The sequence below is a fragment of the Corylus avellana genome, chromosome ca7 (genome assembly GCF_901000735.1).
Source record: "Corylus avellana chromosome ca7, CavTom2PMs-1.0".
In the NCBI taxonomy this organism is placed as follows: Eukaryota; Viridiplantae; Streptophyta; class Magnoliopsida; order Fagales; family Betulaceae; genus Corylus; species Corylus avellana.
The window spans coordinates 26,007,213-26,030,743 of NC_081547.1; the positions used below are offsets into that span (position 1 = coordinate 26,007,213).

The 23,531-nt window shown below is 36.7% G+C and overlaps 1 protein-coding gene across 4 annotated transcripts; it reads right to left on the reverse strand.

Annotated features, from left to right (window-relative positions):
• Positions 1-1,040: 1,040 nt before the first annotated feature.
• On the reverse strand, positions 1,041-22,009 carry LOC132186303 (E3 SUMO-protein ligase SIZ1-like). Of its 4 annotated transcripts, none has more exons than XM_059600200.1 (18): positions 21,863-22,009; positions 21,512-21,574; positions 21,256-21,336; positions 20,250-20,292; positions 19,945-20,023; positions 19,564-19,726; positions 15,787-15,917; positions 15,119-15,187; positions 13,553-13,640; positions 13,311-13,386; positions 12,340-12,413; positions 11,990-12,097; positions 9,455-9,616; positions 8,154-8,258; positions 7,983-8,063; positions 6,755-7,883; positions 5,444-5,840; positions 1,041-1,503 (listed from the first exon to the last, which is right to left on the reverse strand). In XM_059600200.1, exons 2-17 carry the CDS (start codon positions 21,545-21,547, stop codon positions 5,689-5,691), a joined length of 2,577 nt encoding a protein of 858 aa, XP_059456183.1. In that variant the 5' UTR covers positions 21,548-21,574; positions 21,863-22,009; the 3' UTR covers positions 1,041-1,503; positions 5,444-5,688. The 4 variants fall into 4 exon arrangements, with proteins under 4 accessions (XP_059456183.1, XP_059456185.1, XP_059456184.1 ...); XM_059600202.1 differs by having other exon boundaries at positions 21,512-21,615; XM_059600201.1 differs by having other exon boundaries at positions 21,833-22,009.
• Positions 22,010-23,531: the final 1,522 nt, after the last annotated feature.

The window sequence follows — 23,531 nt, forward strand, 5'->3', positions numbered from 1 at the left end:
TCTATAAACATTTAAACGTCTCACTAAATTTGACCACTCTTGTGAAAGGCCATTATTTCTAGGGTAAATGTATAATAATTTTTTGAGTAAATATGTTTGTTTTTTTTTTTTTATCATTCCCTCAGTGTTTTAAAAATTAATTTTAATCGTTTAGCTTTGTTGCATAATGGAAATTGGTCATTTTGTGTGTGTCACATCTAACAAAATAACTTTCTTTAAGCTACATTGGCATTTTTTTGCCATGTCCTATTAAAATAATAATGATTTATTTTATTAAATACTAAAAAAAAAAAAAAATCTAAAAAAAAAAGAGGAAACCCCTGTATCTCTAGGGAGAGAGGGGGGGAGCCACCCCCAAAGGTGGAGGCGGCCGGATGGGTTCGGGGTGGCTCTTCCTACATGGTATTGTAAGATTTCATTTCCGTTGTCCATTTCTTTCCGTGCACAAATCTTACTAACATGTAGATTCTTTCTTATTTGAAAAAAAAAAAAAAAAAAAAAAGTCTAGTTTGAAAAAAGACACTACATCGAGATTCTCAAATTGTTAAACTAAAGACCCATTTGGCTTGCGAAATAAAACCTTGGAATAGAATGACTATTTTATAGAAATAATCATTCTTTTAATTGGTAGGAATCTATTCCCCTTAAAATAACTATTCCCTTGTGAAGATGAACGTTTTCCAAAAATGAGAGGAGACAAGTTTTCCCAAAAAACTCATTTTCTTTTAATTTTCTTTAAACCCTAAAAAAATAAAAATAAAAATCTAGAAAACGTTGAATGCTTTGGGTGGCCAGCCAGCCACCACTTTAATACCTCAAGCATTCCACTCTGCTCTACACCTTGGCAACCAAAAATATTCCCTGCAGAACAAAATACATATCCATCTTGTAGAGAAACAAACTTACAAACAAAAGTCATGACACAAGGGATCTGTACTTGAGCGATTAAGACGGAGCCCAAGACAGAATTCGAGTAAAGCAGTTTATGTACAAACAAAAATACAAATGATAGTTTCGAGCAAGAAACCATGATCATCATATAACATAAAAGATAGCATAGCATTGCTTCCTCATTTATAAACCCTTACCACTGAACAAGCAAACAAACTTGCTACTCTTCCGATGGTTGCTCGTCTCTTTTGAAACCCCCATTGTCAGGAATATAAGTATATACATCACATGCCTTCAAGGGCAATTTAGCTCCAATAATAAATTTCTACTCAACAATCATACAACTGACTAGTTCTTTCCTAAGAAAACTCAAAATTTACACTTTGGAAACAGTAAGTAGGGCATAATTATCAACTTTGTAATGGAACGCTTCCTATTTACAGATGAATCTTGGCAAGCTAAACCATTTACAGGTTGCTTACTCTAGTAGGTCAAAGGAGACAAACAAAGATGGGCTCTAATAAAAGTTGCAAGTCGAGGCTTACCACAATATCCAAAGTCAAACCTGCAAATGATGCCAAGAAAGAAAAAGAAAAGATGTATGTATGGTACCTGTCAAGCAAAAAAGAAAAATGATGTTAGTCCATAGTCAAATTTTGTAGGGTTAATAGATAGGTAGTAATAGTTGATGTATGAAACTACTTAATCATTATACTTGTGTTATTATGTCAAGTTTTAGAATTAAGAATAGTATTAAAATTTAACAACTAGTGTGATTCTAAAGGTTATAAACCAAAAAGCATCGTTTGTTCATCATTGCCATTGGAGCAAATATCTCCTCATAGTTATATCCCATAAGTATGTGAAGCCTCTTGCAACCAATCTAGCCTTAAGATCTTCCTACCGAACCATCAGTTTTATGTTTCACTGTAAACACTCGTTTGCATCATACTGTCTTTTTTCCTTGAAGTAATTCAACTGGATCCATGTGTTATTTTTATGAAAGACATTCATCTCTTCCTGCATAGCCTCCCTTCACTTTGGATTCCCAAGTGCCTTATGAACACTATGGGGAATAGACACAGAAGATTGTTTGGAAATAAAAGTACTATATGATACTAAGATTGTTGTAAGAAACAAAATTAGATATGGAATGTTGAGTACAAGATCTGATTCCTTTGCATTGGGCAATAGGAAGATCTATATCATTAACTACTAGTATTAAGGTGTCTAATGTAGAAGTAGGCATAGGATTACCTGAATCAGGATTCGATGTTTAGCTGAGGGACTGAAGAATAGTCTTACTTTTCGAACGTCTGGAATAAACTCTTAACTCCTCCACTGGTGGCTCACGTTGCTCACCAAATGTTGGCTAAGATTGCTGACCATCAAATTCTGGAACATCCTGTTCCGGTAACATGATAGGAACAGCAGATAAAGGATTTCTTAAGAACTTCTCTTCACTACCCGTCTCCCCCAAAAGATAAGTTTCAGAAGGAGAAAAATAGGTATGAGATTCAAAAAATGCCACATTCATAGAGACAAAAAGCTTTCTCGAAGAGGATTATAACATTTATAACCATTTCGAGTTGGAGAATATCCCAAGAATACACACTGAAGTGCCCTAGGATCCAATTTACCATGGGATGAACTATGAAGATGAACAAAGCAAACACAAACAAAGACTTGAGAAGGAACAACAAATAATGAGGAAGACAACGATGGTGATGAAACACCAATAGGCATCTTGAAATTCAGAACACGTGATGGCATTCGATTAATGAGAGATGAAACAGTAAGCAACGTATAACCCCAATAGGATTTAGAAACATTCATGGAAATCATTAATGTTTGAGTTATCTCTAGGAGATGCTCTGATTCTTTCGCTCAGCAATCCATTCTATTGATATGGGTGTGAACGCAAGCAATTTGATAAATAATACCATGCTCACAAAGGTACGATTGTAGGTCATTGAAAAAGTGTTCTCTTCCATGGTCGAAACGGAAAATCTTAATGAAGGTATTGAATTAAGTACGGACCATTTTATGAAATATCTAAAAACAGGAGGAAACATCACTTCTATCTTTCAAGAAATATACCCAAGTAGTGCGAGAATAATCATCAATAAAAGTAACAAACCAACGAAAAACCAGAGAGTGAGAAACAATATATGACAGACCACAAACGTTAGAATGAACAATGACAAATAGTTCAGTACTTATTGCCAAGAGAAGGAAAAGACACACGATGGTGTTTAGCCAGATCATAAGTATCACATTGAAACTGGGAAACATGATTTTGTGAAAATAAGATGAAAAAAGGGGTGTTGCAACAAAGAAAACGAAGGATGCCCCAGTTTGCGATGCCAGACCCAGATGATTGCCATAATGTGGTAAGCATGTTTGAGCCAGGCATGTTGCTTGAGTTGAGAATCCAGGAAGTAAAGACCATCTTTCAGGCAGTTCAAATCAGTTGCAACCCGAGCAAGAGACCAAATTATTCGCAAGGTTAGGTACATGTAAAACAGATGAAAGAGACATAGATGGAGTTACAGAGATTGAACCTATGCTAGTCAGATGACAAGGAACCATCAGCTATTTTAATTTTTTCCCTGGCTGATCAAAGATGATATGAAGAGGAAAGAGATGATAAACCAGTCATATGGTTGAATGCCCCCAAAACAATTATCCAGGGATCATCGAATTCAGCTATATTACTAGTGGAGGTTGCATTCAAAGATGAAGCTAAATTACCTAAATGTTCAAAGGAGGAAGATGCGGTGGTGTGTGGTTCCAGTTGTGACATGAGCCAATAGAGTGTTTCTAGTTCTTCCATGCTAAGGTAGGAGAGCTTAGAGTAGGAGTCTGACCAACAATTGAAGGATCATTAGCCCGAGGCCGAGTAAGGACGCCCATGAAGTTGCCAACAAGTCTCTCGAGTACGTTGGGATTTATGACAATGATCACAAAACAACTCATCTTTCTCATCCTGAGTGGCATCCATTGCTTTTTTGCCATCATGACTCCTAGAATTCCCTTTTCCAGTGCAGTGAGATGCAGTAACCAAGGCAAATCTTCCGGGGAATAAGACTGGAGGCATGGCACCTTGGCGACTCTCCTCATTTTGAAGATAGGCAAATACTTCTCAGAAAAATGGAAGAGGCTCCTTTCCCAAGATCTGAACTTGAATCTTTTCATACTTAGAATTTAGAATTCAAACAGTATAGGTAGAACGACATTTTTTTTTTTTTTGGCCTGCTCTAAACGAATTGTCATTTAGGAGAGTTACATACCCTTTGCCTCCAGTTGAACGGCTTGTCGTATTGTTCTAGACTACATAATGTGTTGTTTTCTCTATCAGTGTACGATCCGTCAACACCCCCCCCCCCCCGGGCGATGTAGATTGGAATTCAAGGCTTATCTTATCTTTCAGTCTTTATTTGAATTTGAATTATGTTTCTTTGTTAGTATTTTATTTGGTTTAGTTGTCTTTCGTAGACTTTTAAACTAACTTTATTTCATTGTTATCTTAGGACTAGGAGTCTTGGGGTTATAAATAAATGCTTAAAGCCCTGAGAAGGCAAATTTAGATTATTATTGAGTTTGTTTAATAAGAATTATTCAGAGTTGAGTTTCTTCTTTGTGTTCCTTCAAAACCTAGAGAGTATCTAGCTTTTGTCAAGAAGATTTCTTAGATCATTGATAGAATCAAGATCTAGAAGTATTTATCTGCTGCTTAATGTTGTTATTCGCTGCAGCCCACTAAGTCACGCTGCATCACCCCCTCTCACACAAAACAACTTCACTCCTACACCAGAATAATCACCACAGCACCAGCACCAGAACTTCACAATTTCTTCAAAAATCGACACAAATCAGACCGCTTAGCTTCCTCAACCTCATAAGATCCACAATCGTGCAACAACACTGATCGCAAATGAAGAAATTCGATCAGCACAGATGCAAACAAGAATTCTTTGGATTTACCAAACGATTTTTTGAACGTAGATCTTCTATAGTTGGTGAAAAGCACAAATTCAAGGGATAGCAAGGACTGAGCCCGTTAGCCTCCATATAGCCAGCGTTTCCTCCTCCTTTCCCCCTTTTTTTCTAGGAACCGAACACTTTGATACCAAGTTGAAAGAGAAGAAATAAAAGAAGAAAGAAGAGAGGAAGAAGAACCTGTCTTATTCCTTTATGCAATAAGTTTTGATAAGAATAATAACAATACATAAGATATAGTATATAGTAAACATAAAAACAACAACAATAAGAATAAGAATAAGAAAAATAATTTAAATAGGTAAACGTGTGATTTAATAGCTTTACTTGTATAATATTTTTGGTCATGCTTTTAAATTAACATTCCTCATAACATTTACCAATATTCAGTGCCAATGTTCACTAACTCCTTGTTTTTTATTGTATCCCAATATGTGCATGATACCTATCAATGTCTGTTGTTTAGGATCTTGACATATCAACAAGCTGAAACTCCAACCAAAAGAAACAAAGCTGAAATTAAATATAAATATCATAATTTAGCACTCACCTTTAGATAAACTGGTTCCTGAACTGCCAGTAATACTATGACGCAGATGAGATATCAATCCAATTGACATCATGATAACTTTAGACATTGAATTTACTAGAACGAAAATGCCCGCTTCCCCTTTTGAATTAAAGCAAGACATGAAACAAAATGCAGGATGACCGTCATCACCCCAAGCCAATACTGAAAATTAATAAGATAGCCAGAGGCTGCTTCCATGTAACTTCAACCAAGGTCCAATTTATCTACTCAGTCTGATACTCTGATTCAATTGAGAGAGACGTCCTTTGTCTCACAGTCCGTGGCTGGCGAGGAAAAGAGAAAGGGCCTCCTGAAAATTTCCTAATATTCGTCCTGTTAGACCTAGCTTCATAATTCATATCTGTATTCGTAGCAGCTGCAAAGGACAAAAATAACTAGATGAAAATCATAAGGAGAATTTAACAATCTAGCAATACACAAGAAAATTTTGTCAGCCCGAGATTATTATCACTTAAGAAATAGATGAGGTTAGCCTAAATATTCCCCTTCCATGGATATTTGAAAACTTAAAAGCATTTGAGAGACTGCAAATAAATACACGATCCGGACTAGATGGGTTGCTAGAACATTGCCTTATCCCTGAATTAAACAAAAAGGCTTTATCAGGGTGAAAATGGTCTTATCATTAGACAAGGTAACCATAATCTAAAAGAACTAGTATTAGTTTTAGACAAACCTGAGGAGCAGCAATTTCTACCCTTTAGTTTTACACAGGTGAAAAGCTGACCATTCTACCCACACGGAGCCAAAACCCAATTTAAGATAGGTATCACCCAAGCTCCTTCACCAAAAAGCATAATATTACAAGTATCCTATGTCCACGTGATCTGCTCTGGAAGCTCTAAGACAGATTCATTTGTGGGCACACATTGAAGTCCATGACTGCTGTGTCAGGTCATAAAAGTTTTTCGTGCACACTGACAAGAAAGTGACATCTTTTATAACGTGGGATGGCATTTTTTCATTAACTTACTGACATGAAAGTGACATGTAGTGCACAACCTTACACCTTCCATGATGTAGCACAGGTGAACACAAGTTGCAATTCAGTTTCAATGTCAGTTCATGCCCCAAAGAACTAAAATAAAGTTTTTGACTGGAAGTCCACGACAACTAAAAATTTCATATTACAAAGTGACGAAGGTTTAAATTATTATGATTATATATATTTGAGAAGGATTTAAATCATATGAAATATAAAAACTAATAAATTCCTTTATTGTATAAACTATAGCTTTAAATACCACACTTGTTAGAAAAGTTTTCCACCTTCGTTTGATCCACTAGGGTTTATCAAATCTAGCCCATTTGGAGCTGCAGCCACCACATGAGCCCCAAAATCACCGTGATCTTTGCTTCCAACCCTAAGAGATATCCAATCCTCAAAACTGCCAGGAGGCTGGTGTTCCATAATAGACTGCTCCAACATATCAGCTGGTTGAGTTGGAAGGAAATTTTGGATTGAGGGCACCTCGCCAACAAATGCCAAGGGATTATCAACCAAGGCATCATCTATTCCATTATTGGTATGGCAAAGAGAAGAACTTGGAACCTGTCCACCAGAATTTGCAGTTGACGTTGAAGCTTGTACTTTACCATTCATCTGTGCTGGAAAAGAAACTGAAGTATGCTCCAAATCAATAAATGCATCTGAGACATCTGAAACTGGGCCAAATAGTTGGAAAGCAGGATTTGCTTGAGTACCAAATGAATATGCCCCCCAGGGCAATTCAATCTCACTGCCATTGCCACTGCCATTAAAGAGACCCAAACAAGAACTCACACCCACATTAGGAGCTAGATCTTCCACATATGAGCCTGGAATGCTGGGAAGGGCAGACAGAGGACACACATGGTCATTCTCTTCTTCTGAATCACTAAGAACTATGATGTCTGCATCCTCCCCTAGTCCAGAACTACCATTTAGAATTCCAAAAGCTGGGGGAGAATCGTGGGGAATCGAAATGATCTCATTTCCATCATTGATAGAGATATCAATATGCCCACCACAGTCTTGATTAATACTGGGGTTTTCATCATCTTTGCCACTTCCAGTGGCACTGCTGGACATTGTTATGACATTTAGGCCACTCTTCTCATAATGTTCCTCCATTTGATTCCTGGAGGAGAGGGCAACATGCTGACGTTCGGTAACTGTAATCCCACAGTGATTCTTCTTTATACGTATGTCTAGATTACCATGTTCCTCGATATTATTTTCCAGCTTTATCTGCCTTAAGGATTCCAAATTTGATGTAGCTTCATATTTAGCAATGTAGATAGAACCACTAGGGAAATGCCACTCCGCAAGATCGCTATATTCACCCCTGGTTTTTGCTCTCCATGAACCATCAGGCTTTACATTAATCTCTGTTATGTCTTCTCCACAGTGCCTCATCTGTCCCACCAGATAAACAACAAATGTTTTTATTCCATTAGTTGTCAAAAAAGAAACTGCATCAGCTAAGATATTCAAGATGTCAACTGCAAGAACTACCATAGTTGCAATGCGATTGAAATAAGGGTCAATGATGATGTCCTCCAAGGAGTAGTTCTTGAGGCAAATGGGACATTGCCACTGCAATGACAGTAAATTACTAGCTCATATTTATAGATTTTGAAATAAAGCAAACACAAATAATCAAACAAAAATGGTAAATCAACACACCTTCCTAGAGCGTTGATTTAGCGCTACAAAAATATCAAGATCAAAACAGCCCATGTGAGGACAAGGTTTGAATCTACCAGCCACCTTCATTCTAGAGCCACTCATCTGCCAATTAAATGTAGGCATAACTCAGGAGACAAAATAATTAAGGAGCTCAATTGCCAAATAAATAACTTCATGGATATTTTCAAAAAGCCATTAGAACAGAAACGGCCTCATTGACCAGTTTCATGAAACATAATTACATCAGCATGATGACAGTTTAATAATAGACTATCAAACCAGCAAGTTGATATTAAAATTTAAAATAACAAATGATTAATTCTGCAACAATGAGAGCCTTTTTTATTTATAAGGATGCACAGTTCTCAGCTGATAACAAGGTCAAAGGCATAGTGAGTAAACATATATTAGCTTATGTAAAAGATTTTGAAATCTTTTTAGCTGATGAGCTTTTTTTTTTATTTTTTATTTTATTTATTTATTATTTTTTATGAGCTTTAGCTGGTGAGCATGTAAAAGGTCAGAAACCAAACTTCAGAAATAGGGCAATCAAAACAATTAATTTTAAGAAGGCAGTATCTAGTACAACACAAGGAGATCAAGTCTTCCACATAATGGAAGTAAGATATTACTTATCAAAAGAAAGAATGGACATCAAACCACGGGGCCCCATATATGCTTAGCAAATCGTGGGTACATTACAGGAGCAAACTTCTCGAGCATAACAGTATATTTTACACAAACGTCAAGAGAAGACCTTTCAAGAACCCTTCACAAAACCACAGCCTCGAAGGCATGCCAAGGTCCCAAAAAAGAAAATCAGATAGAGTCCCAAAACAGAAAAGGAAAATCAGACAGTTGCAAAACTAAAAAAAGAAAATCAGATAAGTTCATGGCTTGCCTGCTAGGGATGAATGGAGAGGGGCTTTGCTACTTTCTGTCCAATACCATGTGATTGATCCAAATAACTATATAAACCAGGTATTCACAAGAAATTTATAAAAAGAAACACATGCTTAATTGGCCCAAAGTTTGGGTTAACCAACAAGCAAACTGCTTTCACTGTATCTAAAAAAAAACTGCTTTCTCTGCAAAATTATAAAATCTGATCAAGACATGCATATTCATGCCATTGAGTATATTACTTTTGCATGAAAATAGAATGGAGAAGAGTAAACCAAATGGATTAGGTGAATTGATCAACATCATATCAGCTCTTCCCTAGCAAGTAGAACATGATTGAAGAGCACAAGTCAAGAAAGAACTACAATATAAAGTAATAATCATTAATCACTTACAGGGCAGCGGAGATTAACCGTAATTGAATCAGCAATGACTTCTACATCACTATCCGTGTCTTCATTTTCTGTGGCAACCCCACCTCGAATGCAACGACAAACACGTGCAAGTGCATCCGCAAAATGCTCGCCATCTGCTTCTCTGGGAATCAAGTCGAGAACCTTGGAATTGATTGGACAAAAGAAATAAAATTAGTTACATGGCACTTAAAGACTGATTATAACTGAAATTACAAGTAGTCAAAGTTTAATCAGAATGATGCTGTAGATAATTTGTGCCTAGGATAATACTAATTGAGTTGTGGGTCCCATGAAGCAAGGGTAAACCAGAACATTAAGAGAGAGTCACGAGGAAAAATAAAAGAAGAAAAACAAACAAAGAAAGAAAAAAGAAAGGAGAAGAGTACACAGAATTAGAAAATGAATTTCAAGAAGCATTGTGTCAAGTACTGAGATTAGAAACACATGTTTGATACTAAGAAGTATATTTAGTCAATAGCTACAGTTTACAAGAAGATATGTAAGAATAATGCCTAAAAACTCACATAATGAATATGCGTACTTGATGAAAAAAAGTTTCATAAAGATATCATGTCTCTGAATTATTAATTTTATTGTCAGTAATAGCATTTGCTTGTATCCTAAGGAATGAAACAGAGCATATGCCATCTTGTTATCGATTTACTTGAATGGTATACATTCATCTAAAAATCAACAAACAATAAAGGATTTGTGACTATGCCAAGGCACACTGATCTAAAACGTGACAAACGCAATAGATCTTCCATAAATTTATCATAAAGACAACAACAACAAAAATAATAGTAGCAATAATTTGTTTTTTGATAATAATGTCATATTATAAATAAGGCGCAAATGGCGCAACTCTAGTACATAAGGAGTATACAAGAAAACCCCCTAAGATGAAAAAAAAGAATAACATAAAAGTCAAAAAATCTGCAAAAGTAGAACCAAATAAGCTATGATGCCAATATCCAAATATGTAACGTGTTCACCATAATCTTCCGCAACTCTATCACCGATGTCTCTACATCTTCAAAGTATCGAGCATTTCTCTCACGCCAAAGACACCACATTAAACACATCGGAAACCAGCCTCCATACTTCCGTTACGGTGCCGCACCCAACCGTGCCACCCCAACTCTTCATCAAATCTATGACTCGTCTCGGCATAACCCACTCTACACCAAACAATTTAAGAATACAACTCCGTAAGTCTCTCGCGACTTCACAATGATGCAATAAGTGGTCAATGGACAGCCCACTCTTTTTACACATGCAACACCACTCAACCACCATAACATTCCTCTTTCTCAAATTATCAAGCATCAAAATTTACCCTAAAGTTGTTGTCCACACAAAAAATGCCACCCTTAAAGGAGCCTTTACTGTCCATATACTCTTCCATGGGAAAGAAGGACCATCCGGGCTACTTAACACTTTATAGAACGACTTCACTTCAAACTTACCCCTTTTGGAAGGGCTCCAACCTAATCTATCCTCCTCTCCATGTCTTAACTGGACATAATATAGTCTCTCGAAGAAAGAGTGTACCATCTCCATCTCCCAATCCTGAACAAGTCGAGTAAAAATAACATTCCAATGGAGATTACCATCTTGAAGATGCGTATTATCAGCCACCCACGCATCTTTGCTTAGAGCAATACTAAACAAATCTGGATGAGATATCTTCAAAAGTTGATCCCCACACCAAATATCATGTGAGAAACTAACTCTTGACCCAACCCCTACCTCAAAACGAACAAATTTAGAAAACACCATAATGCCTCTCGCTCCACCGCATATCGCCACAACCACTTTTCCAAAAGTGCTCAATTGAACTGAATCAAATTTCTAATTCCCAATCCACCTGAGTTATTAGAGTGCAAATTCTCACCCAGTTCACTAGATGGAATTTAATTCATCCCCAATACCACCCCATAGAAAATCCCTATGAAATCTCTCTAGCCTATTGGCCACACCCACTGGAATAGGGAATAGGGACAAGTAGTATGTAGGTAGATTAGACATAGTACTTTTAATCAATGTCAGTCTACCACCCTTAGATAAATAAATTTTCTTCCAACCAACCAACTGACGTTCCAATTTTTCAATAATGCCATTCCAAATAGCATTTGCCTTATAACAATAGCAATAATAATAATAATAATAATAATGAGAAACGATATTCAGGTAGTTCGTAAACCACTAAAAGCCAGATAATTAACAATGTCATCATGACAAAAGCTACCAAAAGTTGTATTTTTGCTTTAATTTCTTTAAGGTGATTTGAGAAAGAAGAAAGACAGGAACAGGTCTTGTTTTTGTTTAAAAAAATTCTCCCATGAGCAGCCCCGTCCTGTTTTTGAGCTCCTTCATCCATGTTAAATGTAAAAGCAAAAGTCTTTTCCATGAAAGCCATAACTTGTTAATAGTCCAAATCAGTTTCCCTCATCAGAAGTTCCAAGGAAACATGATTTTTTCTTCACTTGCATTAAAAATAGGTCACAATACCTGTTGAACAGTACGCTGCTTTACAAGCCTGACACCAAAGCAGAAAACACGAGCATCACACCCTGATAAGGAAATCTTATTAATTCCCTCCCTAATGTATAATGCAATCTGACAAGAAAAAAAAGGAGATTAAATTAAAACCTATCATCAAGGAATGAATCTACGTAGTATTGTAAACAAACTTGGGGAGGGGAACAAAATGGGAAAAATGAAAAACACGAGTATGTTCACAGACTGTAATATCAACAAGTTCATTGGCATATTGAAAAACAGAAGTTTTTTTTTTTTTATAAGTAATAACCAGTCTTATTAAAAGCGTAAGGCGATATTGAAAAACAGAAATTACTCACTAATGCACCATCATCACGACCATTGGCACCTAACAACTGTGATCCAGGTCTATTTACTGCCCTAAGTGTCGCACCTATAAAATTATATACAACAATAAAACCAAGAGTATGTTAAGTCAGTAATGAGCATTATTAACTTTATTGAAATCAAAACCAATATGCGTGTGTGCATAGGCCAAACTAGACATCTACAACAACCAAATTCAGTGTGGGGCCAAGTTACGGACAAGTTCAGGTTAAACCTAGTGTCATGTATTGAAAGGTCCAATTAAAGAACCTGACTGACTGAGTGCCCAAAATACCCATTCAACCAACTGGGTCCGGGTGTAATAACCATGACCATGAACATACTTTAAAAGTAATATAAGAGCTAAAAATCAATTAACAACGTTTAGATAATTTACAAAAAACAGTGGCTTCAGTAAGGCCTCCTTTTTAAGTACTAATTTTTTATGTCCATTTAAAATTTATGAACCCAATCCCAAATTCAAAGACCCCAACCATTGTTGAACCCAATCTTAAGGCATAAGCCTCAATAGGTTTACTTGTGGGATATACATACAAAAAGCAATACAAGAATGACACAAAAGCAAAGCTTGAGTTCTCCCTAAAAATGTTTTTGCATTTTCAATTGAGATGGGATGATTCTTTGTTGATAAGAGATGGGATGATTCTTTAAATCAAAGAATGATCAATAGCATCAAAGTATATTGTCTCCTGCTTAGAATGAAAAACCCAAGAGAAATTGCTATATCCGCTCTGGCCTCAAGGACTTCTTAAAGCTTGCTTCCCTAAATTCACTAGCATATAGTGAAACCAAATTTAAAACTACTAGTCAGAGACTGTAGTTCCCAGAACCGCAGGGAAAGCGGAAGAAAGTAGAAACAAAAGCTAGCAACGGGGTAGACCATTATATTGTAGATGCAAGTCATACATCAACCAAAGTGAGAAAAGATTATCGAATTGCATACCATTAACCTGTAAATCCACATACTGTGGCCACTGCATCCTAAATGAAACACTATCATTGAGAAGTATGCACCAAGCCTGTGTAACAAAAGCGTGTTACATATAAATAATCCATCTACCAGAAAACACAGAACACACTTTTAATGATATATCGATTAATTATCAAAAAGAAAACGCACAACACAAACATAATTAATCAAGAAACATAAACTGCCACTTGATGGACTACCAAAGTGAAATAAACCTGAACGTCATATTCAGTATTCTGTAGCAAATCTCTATCATCTCTTGTTAGTTCAAATGTTTTCTCCACGTTCTGTATTGGATTCGTACTGAAAAATCATTGGGGATAAGGTTACCATTGAAGAACAAATAACCTCAAACAAAATAATATAAATATTAGATCCAGATAAGACACTAAAATAGTTGAAAAGCAAGATATGCATGGACTACTCATTGTTTTCTTGGTCTTGGGTTTTGACAATACTCCCAACCTATTTTAGTGTCTTGTCAGAGGTTTTTAATATCATATCTGCAGCAGCTTGTTGTGGGAGAACCAGTTTTTTAAATTTGAAGGTAACTAATGGTGTCGTTGCTGTGAGGATGTAAAGCCTTGCAAATCTCTTCTAGTAATATAGGTTTTTGGAACCCAATTAGTTAGGTTAGTTGAGCTTTCAGTGATAGCCCTGATTGCTAAGTAAGTTGGCATTTAGACTAAATCATGATTATGTTACTTGGTTGGCATGAAAAAAATTCAGGAGCAAATTTCTTCACATAATAAGAGTTGTTTAGAGAGTGGGGGGTGGAAGGGGTAGGAGGGAGAAGAACTAACAAATTGAAAGTTACAAATATATAATCACTGTGAAGAGAAAAAAGTTAGTGGAGAGAGAAATGCCAGAACTTTTGAGGCACCAAGTTGTCACTTTATGAGAGCACTTTATGAATGGATGAGGGCATCAAACTATCTGTCAGTCTCTTCTTTTTTGGATTTCTTTGAGCTTTTTTTTTTTTTTTTTAATACAAGTAATGCAAATTCATTAAAAGCACAAAGGGGCGCAATCCCAGTAGATAGAAAGTATTCAAGAGAACCCCCAAAGTAAAGAAAAAGACACAAAATTCCAAAAACTAAGAAAAATTAGAAACAAACAAACTATTCCATGCTACTCTCCATGTATAAATGGATTGTAACATCATTACTAAAACAATATTGACAAAAAAAGGGAATCTATGTAACATAATAAGTTTTTTTTTGATAAGTAATAAGAAGTTTTATTAAAAGCGTATAGGCGCCCCAAAGTACACTGGGACCTTGTAATCTTTATTGAATATCACTTGTCAATATATTAAATGTTTAGAGTGCGGGTGTGTTTGTATGTTTATGTACCTATCTAAGATGCAATGATTACTCAAGAATGAGAAAAGAAAATCTACATTTTCTTCTCCCTTTTATCCCACTTCTCATTCTTTTCTACCAAGTTTTTGTTCACTCTAGCTTGCCCACTTTACCGAATACATCATCAGGGTCTTTTTGGTAGGTCACAACTTCTTTTCCAACAGATCCAAAAAAAGGAACTTCCTCCCCAACGGTAGACTCAAGTCAAATGCTACTAATGGAAATTGCCAGAAAATGGCTGATGACTATGAGCATAACTCTTAAAATCTTAAACAATTAGAATTTTAAGGCAAGGCACATCTTTGGTGCATATACTAACACATAGATTTAGAAAAAGAAAAAATCTAATATTTAAGACAAAATACAGTGGTAACATATGAGTGATAGGAAGAGGATAATTAAGAAAATTGAACTCACCCATCAGTTGAAATACTTGAAGCAACCAACTTCACAGGAGATAGTAAATTTCTGAGAGTCACCCAGAAACTGCATACAGAGAAAAATAAAATAAATAAATAATAATACTCTACATCCCCCCACCCACCCCCCTAAAAAAAAAAAAAAAAAAAAAAGTCATGAAAATTGTTTAAAGAATCTGAATCACAACTACCATAGAGACCTCAATTCCAGTATAGAGGATGATTAAAGCTTCACTAATTTTCACCTAGAAATAAGCCAATATACATTCATGTATTCAACAGACAATCATTTCTGCTACCAAATCTTGCTCAACAAGGAAATAGCAAAGCCTAAAAACAGATACAAATATGCCTTTCATACAACTTTTCAAAAAAAATATGCCTTTCATACTGAAATGTAAGTTAGTAATTAATTGCTTTATTATTATATTCTCTAAATATATTGATATCACACACTAACACGTAACACACACACACATAATGAATAAACAAAACAGAAATACATAACTTTGTCCTAACATCTTGGTATTAGGGAGTTGGCATATCCAACAACCAGTACATTTGTCAAATTATCATGAAAATAAAACAAGTGCTATGTAGTAAAATGAAAATAGGCTGCCTAGTTAGACATAGTAGAATTAGTAATGGAAAATGCATGGTACATACGGATCAGCCCGTTTAATTCGGCATATTTCACAATAGAATAAAGGTGGAACTGGTGGAATGCCCTCCCCAGTCTTATCTGGAATAATAACACAGCCAATATGTTGCTGCACATGACATCCTGGATCCACACACTGCACATAGCACGTCTCTCACTCAGACATAATTCAATACCCCAAAATGATCAAAAGCAGATCTATATCACCCATGCACATACAAACTCTGAAGAGCACCTGCAATTTTAATGGTTTATGATTTGCAAAGAAAACAACACATGAAAGAAACATAAAAATGCATAAATAAATATCTTTAAATATCAAATAGAATCACTCCTCTTTCATGGGGATAGGGGGTTGCACGAAAAGTTCACAAAGAAAAATGTTGAAGAGTGTATCAAATAAGCTGGGAAGCAAATAAGTGGAGCAGAATCTACTTTTTTCAAACTCATCCTTGTTGAAATTAAACTAACAAGCAAAACCCAAGCTTAACCATTGTTGTTAAATCTCACTTTAGGAAGGGCCAGCTCAAAGTTATTGAATAGTCTGACCAAAGTATTTGAGCCTAAATCTCCATTCATTTGTGTTTTCTTCTTTTTTTTTCTTCCTGTTTTTAATTTTTTGATAAGTCACTGGAGGGGGATTTGTAAGTCAAAACCAAACACTTAATGTAAATTACTAATTATAGTATACTCTGGAAGATACTTGACTATCAATATAACAATGGCTGTTGGTGGAGCCAAATGGGTTGGGGTGTTGGCCTTTTACTACCATTGGCACCGATACTATCAGGGCTTCTGCAGGGGCTTCTCCATCTTACAGTGGGGAACAGCAACAAGTGGGGATGGGGAAAGATATTGCTTTGTGTCTCGTGAATGGACCTTTCTCTGGTTCTAGTGAGGTTGGCAAGGCCTTGTATCCCTCTCTGTGTATCGATCCTCTGTTGTGTCGAGAGATTCTGGTTACTCAGACTGAGCTTTGCATTGTGTGAAGGACATTTGTCCTATTGTGAGGATCTCTTATGGGAGTAGCTCTTTTGACAGCCATTAAAGAACATCGGCTTGAGGAATCAGCTTCTCTCTTGAATTGTGGTATAAAGGCTGTAGGAAGCTTAGAAGTTTGGAGAGCTCCATAAACTACAATCCCAAATGCAATTCAAGCCATGGAAAAGGCGAGGCGCATTAGAGTTGTGACTTGTGAGCAGATTATGGGGGTTTCGTCAGGTGGAGACGAAGTTAGGTGAGTGGGAGGGGTTTAACCTTGGCTGTAATGTTGATAGGGTTAGAAGCTTTCTTTGGGTTGAGGCGACTGGTTCGTTTAGCTGGTGGAACCTGACTTGGGGTTTTGGATGTGTTAAGGGGATTTTTTTCCTTTTTCTAATTAGGTGTTTCCTTTTGTATACTCTTTGTGTACTTAGGGGGCACTTCACACTTTTTATAAATTTTGTCGATTACTTATCAAAAATATATATAACAATGGCTGTAGAAAATTGGTTGACTTGTCATTTAAAGTGTTTTCAAAATGGTTTATGAAAGAATCAACATAAATATGATCAATCCAAGCTTTTTAAGAATCAACTGGGAATGGTTTGAGTGAGCATGTTGGGGCGTATGGGATATGTTTATGGAAGAATATTAGGACGGGTTGGTAGAAGTTTTGTAGTCACACCAGATTTGAAGTGGGAGATGGCTCTAAGGTTAGATTCTTGCATGATCTTTAGTGTGGGGATATGGCCCTTAAGAATGCCTTTCCAATCTTATTTGATATTGCTAGCGCAAAGAATGCTCCTGTTGAGGCTCACGTGGAATTTTCTGAACGTGCCATTCAGTGGAATGTGAGCTTTGCTAGAGCGGCTCAAGATTAGGAGGTGGATGCCTTCGCTTCATTCTTCAAGATGTTGTATTTAGAAAGAATGAGATAAGGAGAAGACAGGTCATGGTGGGTCCCTTCCAAAATAGGGTTGTTTGGTGTTAAATCCTTCTACAGTGTTATGAGTTGTCATCATGTTTTCCATTTCCCTTGGAAGAGTGTGGAGGACGATGGTTCCGTTGAAGGTGGCATTTTTTGTGTGGTCAATGACCCTAAGGAAGATCCATACCACAGACAATCCTTAGAAGCGGCACATCATTGTGGTTGATTGGTGTTATATGTGCACATGGAATGGGGAATCTGTGGACCGTCTTCTGCTTCATTGTGAGGTTGACCATTTGGAATGTTTTCTTCAATTGATTTGGGTTGTCTTGGGTTATGCCTAGACAAGTAGTGAATTTGTTTGCTTGTTAGTAGACTGCCAGCAACACTCGGAGTGTTGTTGTATGAAAGAAGGTGCCTTCGTGCCTTTTGTGGTGTCTCTGAAATGAATGATTGATAGGTGTTTTGAGGACCAGGAAAAGACTTTGGAGGAGATTAAGTCTTTATTTTTCAACATTTTGTATCTTTGGACAGCTGCTTATGTTTTTCCTTTAGTGATTAGTTAGTATAGTTTTCTTGCCTTTTTGCCCCTCCTAGTTACTTAGGTAGCTTCTCTTGTATACTTCTTGTGTACAGGGGGGCACCAAACCCTTTTAATGATATCTTAATATATTATCAAAAAAAAAAGTAGGGAATGGTTCAAGAGTAGGGAATGGTTCAAGTCTCATACCCACCCATATTATCAAAAGGCAACACAAACAAGAAAGTGAACAAACTATAGCATTGACCTTCTGTAGGGTAAAAAATTCTTCACAGATTCTCCTGGGCTTGGTGCCTTTTTGCATTAAGCATTATTTACTCTAAATTTGCCAGCTGTAGGTTTTGTGCCTATCACCTTACAACTCTATAATCCTACCATAGAACCAAACATATAAGGCATGTAAAAATATTTTTACACGATATGATAAGAAATAAAAAGAAAAAATTCTGAGGTGATTCTTTTTGCATTAAATGAAGGACAAAGTCCACGGATCTTTTTCTGACTTCTTTGATTTGTCTATATCTTGATTGGTTTATGAGTACAACCACCTAATTCCCAACTTGTTTTTTTAGTATTTAGAGGTCTTGTTGAGCCCAGGCATGGGTTTTATGCATGAAACTTAAGTCTGAATTTGACTAGCTTGTTTGGCTAGAAAGTCAAGAATGAGCTCGTTAGTTTGTTCTTCCCTAACGTTTTTGGCAGAAAACACCGCATGAGACTTCAATTTGCCTCCTGGGCATGAGGATAAACTGCTTAGCCCGTCAGGGGTGAAAGCTCCTGGATTACCTGGTAACTGGTTCTGGCGGATGGGATCAGTTACTCGTAGGACTTTGATTAACGGTGAGGATTGTTGTACAGTATGCGTTTGCGACGTGCAATTAATCTGAGTAAAGTTCTCCTACGTTATCAAAAAAAAAGTTGTACACAAGCGACTAGCTCAACAGCCCGTGCTGTATCTTACCATCATACAACTCAAAGAATACCCAACTAAACAATTAGACTCTTTCAGACACATTTATCAATCCAACCACCATTTAATTTCACATATGTACCTTAAATTTCTCAACATAATCAGTACCATGATGATTAAATGTTCACATTTACACACATCAAGGGTAGTGCACTGTATCCCAGCACTAATTAAATAAGGAGAAGAAAAATAAAACATCAGAACAAGTTTGGACTCTATATGCAACAAATAACAGCAGTCAAGTACTCCCACAATTCATTCACTGCTTAACTCTAAAATCAACAAATAAATACGAAGAAGAAAAAAACTCGAGGTGATTTAAATTATATCTAACAATAAAGCAAAATTAACTGCTACAAAACCTGAATCATGGACTCAGTGGGCAATGAACTTCCACAAGGGCAGCAAATCTTCACATCCAAATTGATAGATTTTTCAAACTCCTCTTCAGGCTTATGACTGCTGATATCCAAACCACTTTGTCCCTTAGTTGCCAAGTCAGCTAACACCATATTCCGATTTTTCCTGGAGCACGACAGTGGATATTGCATAACAAAGACCATGAGATGATGAAAAACACGATTGCCCAGCAACTGGAGAAGCAGAGGGTGAAGACTTAGAAGAAACAAAGGTTATGACTTATGAATCACACAAAAATGACATTTTAATCACAAAACTGTTTAGTAAAAATGAACTTTCGAGACAGCCATCAGGGCATATATACACAACATTAAAAGTCACACCTGTAAGCATCATCAATTATTTTCGCTACTCCACTCTTCCCAATAAGGTTTTTCTTTGCTGAACGATTTGTAGTGGAAACTGCACAGAATTTTACACCGTGTATAAGGTACTAGATCCGAGGCGATCATGGAGAATTTAGTGCCAAAATGCACAAAGATGAAAACCAAGAGCAATACTCTTGACTTGTAATGGAAACAAGTCCAGTCAGCTTGAGTACGAGAATGATGGAACAAATAAGTAACAGAACTTAGCAAGATAATAACATACACAATGGAAGAGATACTAATGTAGTTCAAGAGATTACCTTCTTCATCTGAAAGTAACAATAAGATTCTGTCCACAAGAGCCTGCACAGCACATAAAGATGTATAATAGTAAGTTCAGCTCATATAACAAACAATTATTCTTCAGGAAAAGCCTATGGAAACAAAAAGAACTTATGCATAAGGTACAGTACTTAAATTTATATATACTAGTCTTTGTTGTTTTATGTATACATGTAAAAGCGAGAAAGAAAACAAAAACGAAAAAAAAAAAAAGGAACATGAGACCTTGTTATTGCAACAATAAACAAGAGTGACTCCGGATCTCTGATGAGATGGTTGCAGGCAAACATTCAATAAAGAATAGAGAAAAATTTAAACCATATGAAGAACTGCTAGTTTATGCCACAAAATAATGAATCACAATGTATGAACAAGTTGACGATAACTCGATGCACATCACAAGATGATGCAAGCATCCTCCAGACGCAAAGCACGACCTATCAAACACATTGTTAAAAACTTCACGCTGTTATACATTTGTCAAGATAGCCCTTAAATCCTTAACAGCAAACACTTAGAAGGGTATGCATACACAAACTAAGTGTGAACCCAATTAACTATCGTCCTGCTAATTTGTTGAGGCTTAGAATGGCCGTACACAAAATGCCAGAAACTACCTACTGGTATTTTGGGGTGGGTAAATTAAAATTACTCTCAAGTTCATATATACTGATTCCTTATGAACAGGGGCGAAATTACTCAAACCCTTGGGGGGGTCAATAGCCCCACCAAATTTTTAAATTTGCCTCTAAAGTTTTTACTTTCTTTCTATGATATAAACCCCACACCTTAATTTCCGGTTCCGCCCCTGCTTACGAAGTATAAAATTATTCATGCATGTAACAAAAATATTCATGAGCAACAAGTAGTATATTTGTGCCGTACAGGAAAGAGCTTCGAAAATACCTGATTAATTTGAAAACATGCCTCCACTTAATTAATCAACGAGCCATAAATCTGAAAAGTAAAATATAAAAAATATACCTGCTTCTTCCCTTGCTTTGAAAGACCAAGCTGGCTCAGAACATCCTTGAGCTCCTTACTTCGAAAATGTTCCAATTTTCCCTACAAGTCAAGTGTACGAGTAGCATACCATAAGAAAAGCACATGAATCCTACAAACAAATACACTGGAAACATGAATCCTACACTGCCCTTCGGCTTCTAAAACCAAAACACATAATCAAACTGCCATATAATCAATTTTAATTCTGATACCACATTCAATCGCACTGTTTTACCTGGCAGTCTGATACCAAATCCATTTCTTTGCGCATATACACCCCAAACAATTAAATAAATTCCTGATCGTCAAAACCAAGTATATCAGGAAATTCAGCTCAAACTGGACCAAAAGAGACAAGAAACAAACCACACAACATAGAATAGTCAAATTTAAACCGAGAAAAGGAAAAAAGAAACTATCAAATTCGAAATACGAATAGCTGCAATAGTAAAAGGAACAAGAAGATATTAAAAGAAATGATCATATACAGAAATACAAGGCATATGTGCTTCAAGTAAAATCAAACAGTAAAAATTGCAGCGAACGAGTTGCGTACTTGCACTGAGTCAAGAAAAGAATCGCTCACCAAGTTAGGGTTTCAGCTGCTTTTGCTGACACTGGTGCCACTCCGAGTACTGGCGCCACCGGTGACGTTGTTTTAAGCTTTGCGTCGAGCCATATTGGGCGGATGTGAAGGCGGTTATGAAATTCGGTTTTGGGTTTTCATGTTCCGTCCGGGTTTTGTTAGCGTACTACTTCTGCGCGGTCTCGTATTGGAGTTTTGGAGTGTCACCTGAACCAATGGCTGGGCGACAGGTGGCCTCGACTGGTGGGCGTGTGTGTGTGTATGAGATATCATGGTACTGGTGCGGCAACGTTATAAAAAGCGCGTTTTTTACCAGGAAGACCGTGACTGGTTTGGTAGCGCTGGTAATTACCACATTGCCATCAAGAAAACGCACGGTAATGTTACTCATGTTAGAGGAACCCGAAAGCGAAATTTCAATTGAGTAATGCTAAAAGATAATATGCTGAAAGTGAAAGTATGGTGTATATTCTATGCAGTTGTCCATGGGGAATGGATGTGTGGGGCATGGGAGGAAAAAAATTTCAGAAATGTTCCACAAGTGTGACAACGAGGAGTTTGAATTATTTATAGAGATCTCATGAAAGATCAATTCTGAAGAAACGCAATGATTCACGGCGAGGCAAGGAGTTCACCCGCCCTAATACTCTTGCAAGTGGGGCATTAATTGATTCTGTAGAAAGGGTGAATATGAAAGAAACAGACCAAGCAAAGAAGGTGAGAGGTGGAAACCAATTCATGTGAGAACATTTGTCTAAAGGCACATAGGTGAAAGGTGTGAATCCTACAAATTTAATTGTTGATTTTTCAAGGGCCGCACAAGGCGATGACAAGTGGCAAAAAGACTCAATAAAGAGTCATAAGCGGTGAAGATAACAACCACCGTTAAAAGGTTGTTACAGGGAAGGTACTGCAAAAAACCATATGAGTCATTGAAGGACGAATACCGACAACAAAAGTATGATGTATGATGTATATTTTATAGAGTTGTCCATCCATGATGGATGTCTAGGGCTTGGGAGGAAAAAAAAAAATTCAGAAATGCTCCACAAGTGTGACAAGGAGGAGTTTGAATTATTTGTAGAGATCTCACAAAATATCTGGTTTCGAAGAAACGCAATGATTCACGACAAGGAGTTCACCCACCCTAATACTCTTGTAAGCGGGGAAATTGAGTCCGTAGAGGAATACAAAATGGTGAATATGAACGAAACGGACCAAGCAAAGGAGGTGAGAAGTAGGAACCACTTCATGTGAGAACATTTACCTAAGGGCACATGGGTGAAGGTGTGAATTCTACAAATTTAATGATTGATTTTTGAAAATAGATGATAGGAAAATGATGAGAGAATTCTGAATAGCATTTCTCTACACTGAAACACCTCCAAAATAAGTTAGGGTTAAGTTTTGTTAATGTAAGATGTTTAGATAGGCCGAATCAATGTCACTCTTGTATGCTTGCTTCTTAATTTGCGTATTTTTCTGGCCTAGCTACTCCATTGTGATCTCCATCGAGGTACGTAGAATTATGTCAGAAAAAGCTGTCTTTCCTTACACTTGATATTAATTTATGATGTTTTATTTGTTTACATTTTGTTTCCAGAAGAACATGCTGCGCGCCTTAGATCCTTCGTATATTGCAATCACTTTAATATCATCAGCTTATTTT

Excerpts from the sequence above, each read along its gene's own strand:
- LOC132186303 (XM_059600200.1), bottom strand. The coding sequence starts at position 21,547 with ATGCGCAAAGAAATGGATTTGGTATCAGACTGCCAG. Across the intron at positions 9,617-11,989 it reads AGCAGCGTACTGTTCAACAG|GTTCTCGACTTGATTCCCAG; the intron begins GTATTGTGACCT and ends ATCAATTCCAAG. Across the intron at positions 7,884-7,982 it reads TCAATCGCATTGCAACTATG|ATGAGGCACTGTGGAGAAGA; the intron begins GTAGTTCTTGCA and ends CTGGTGGGACAG.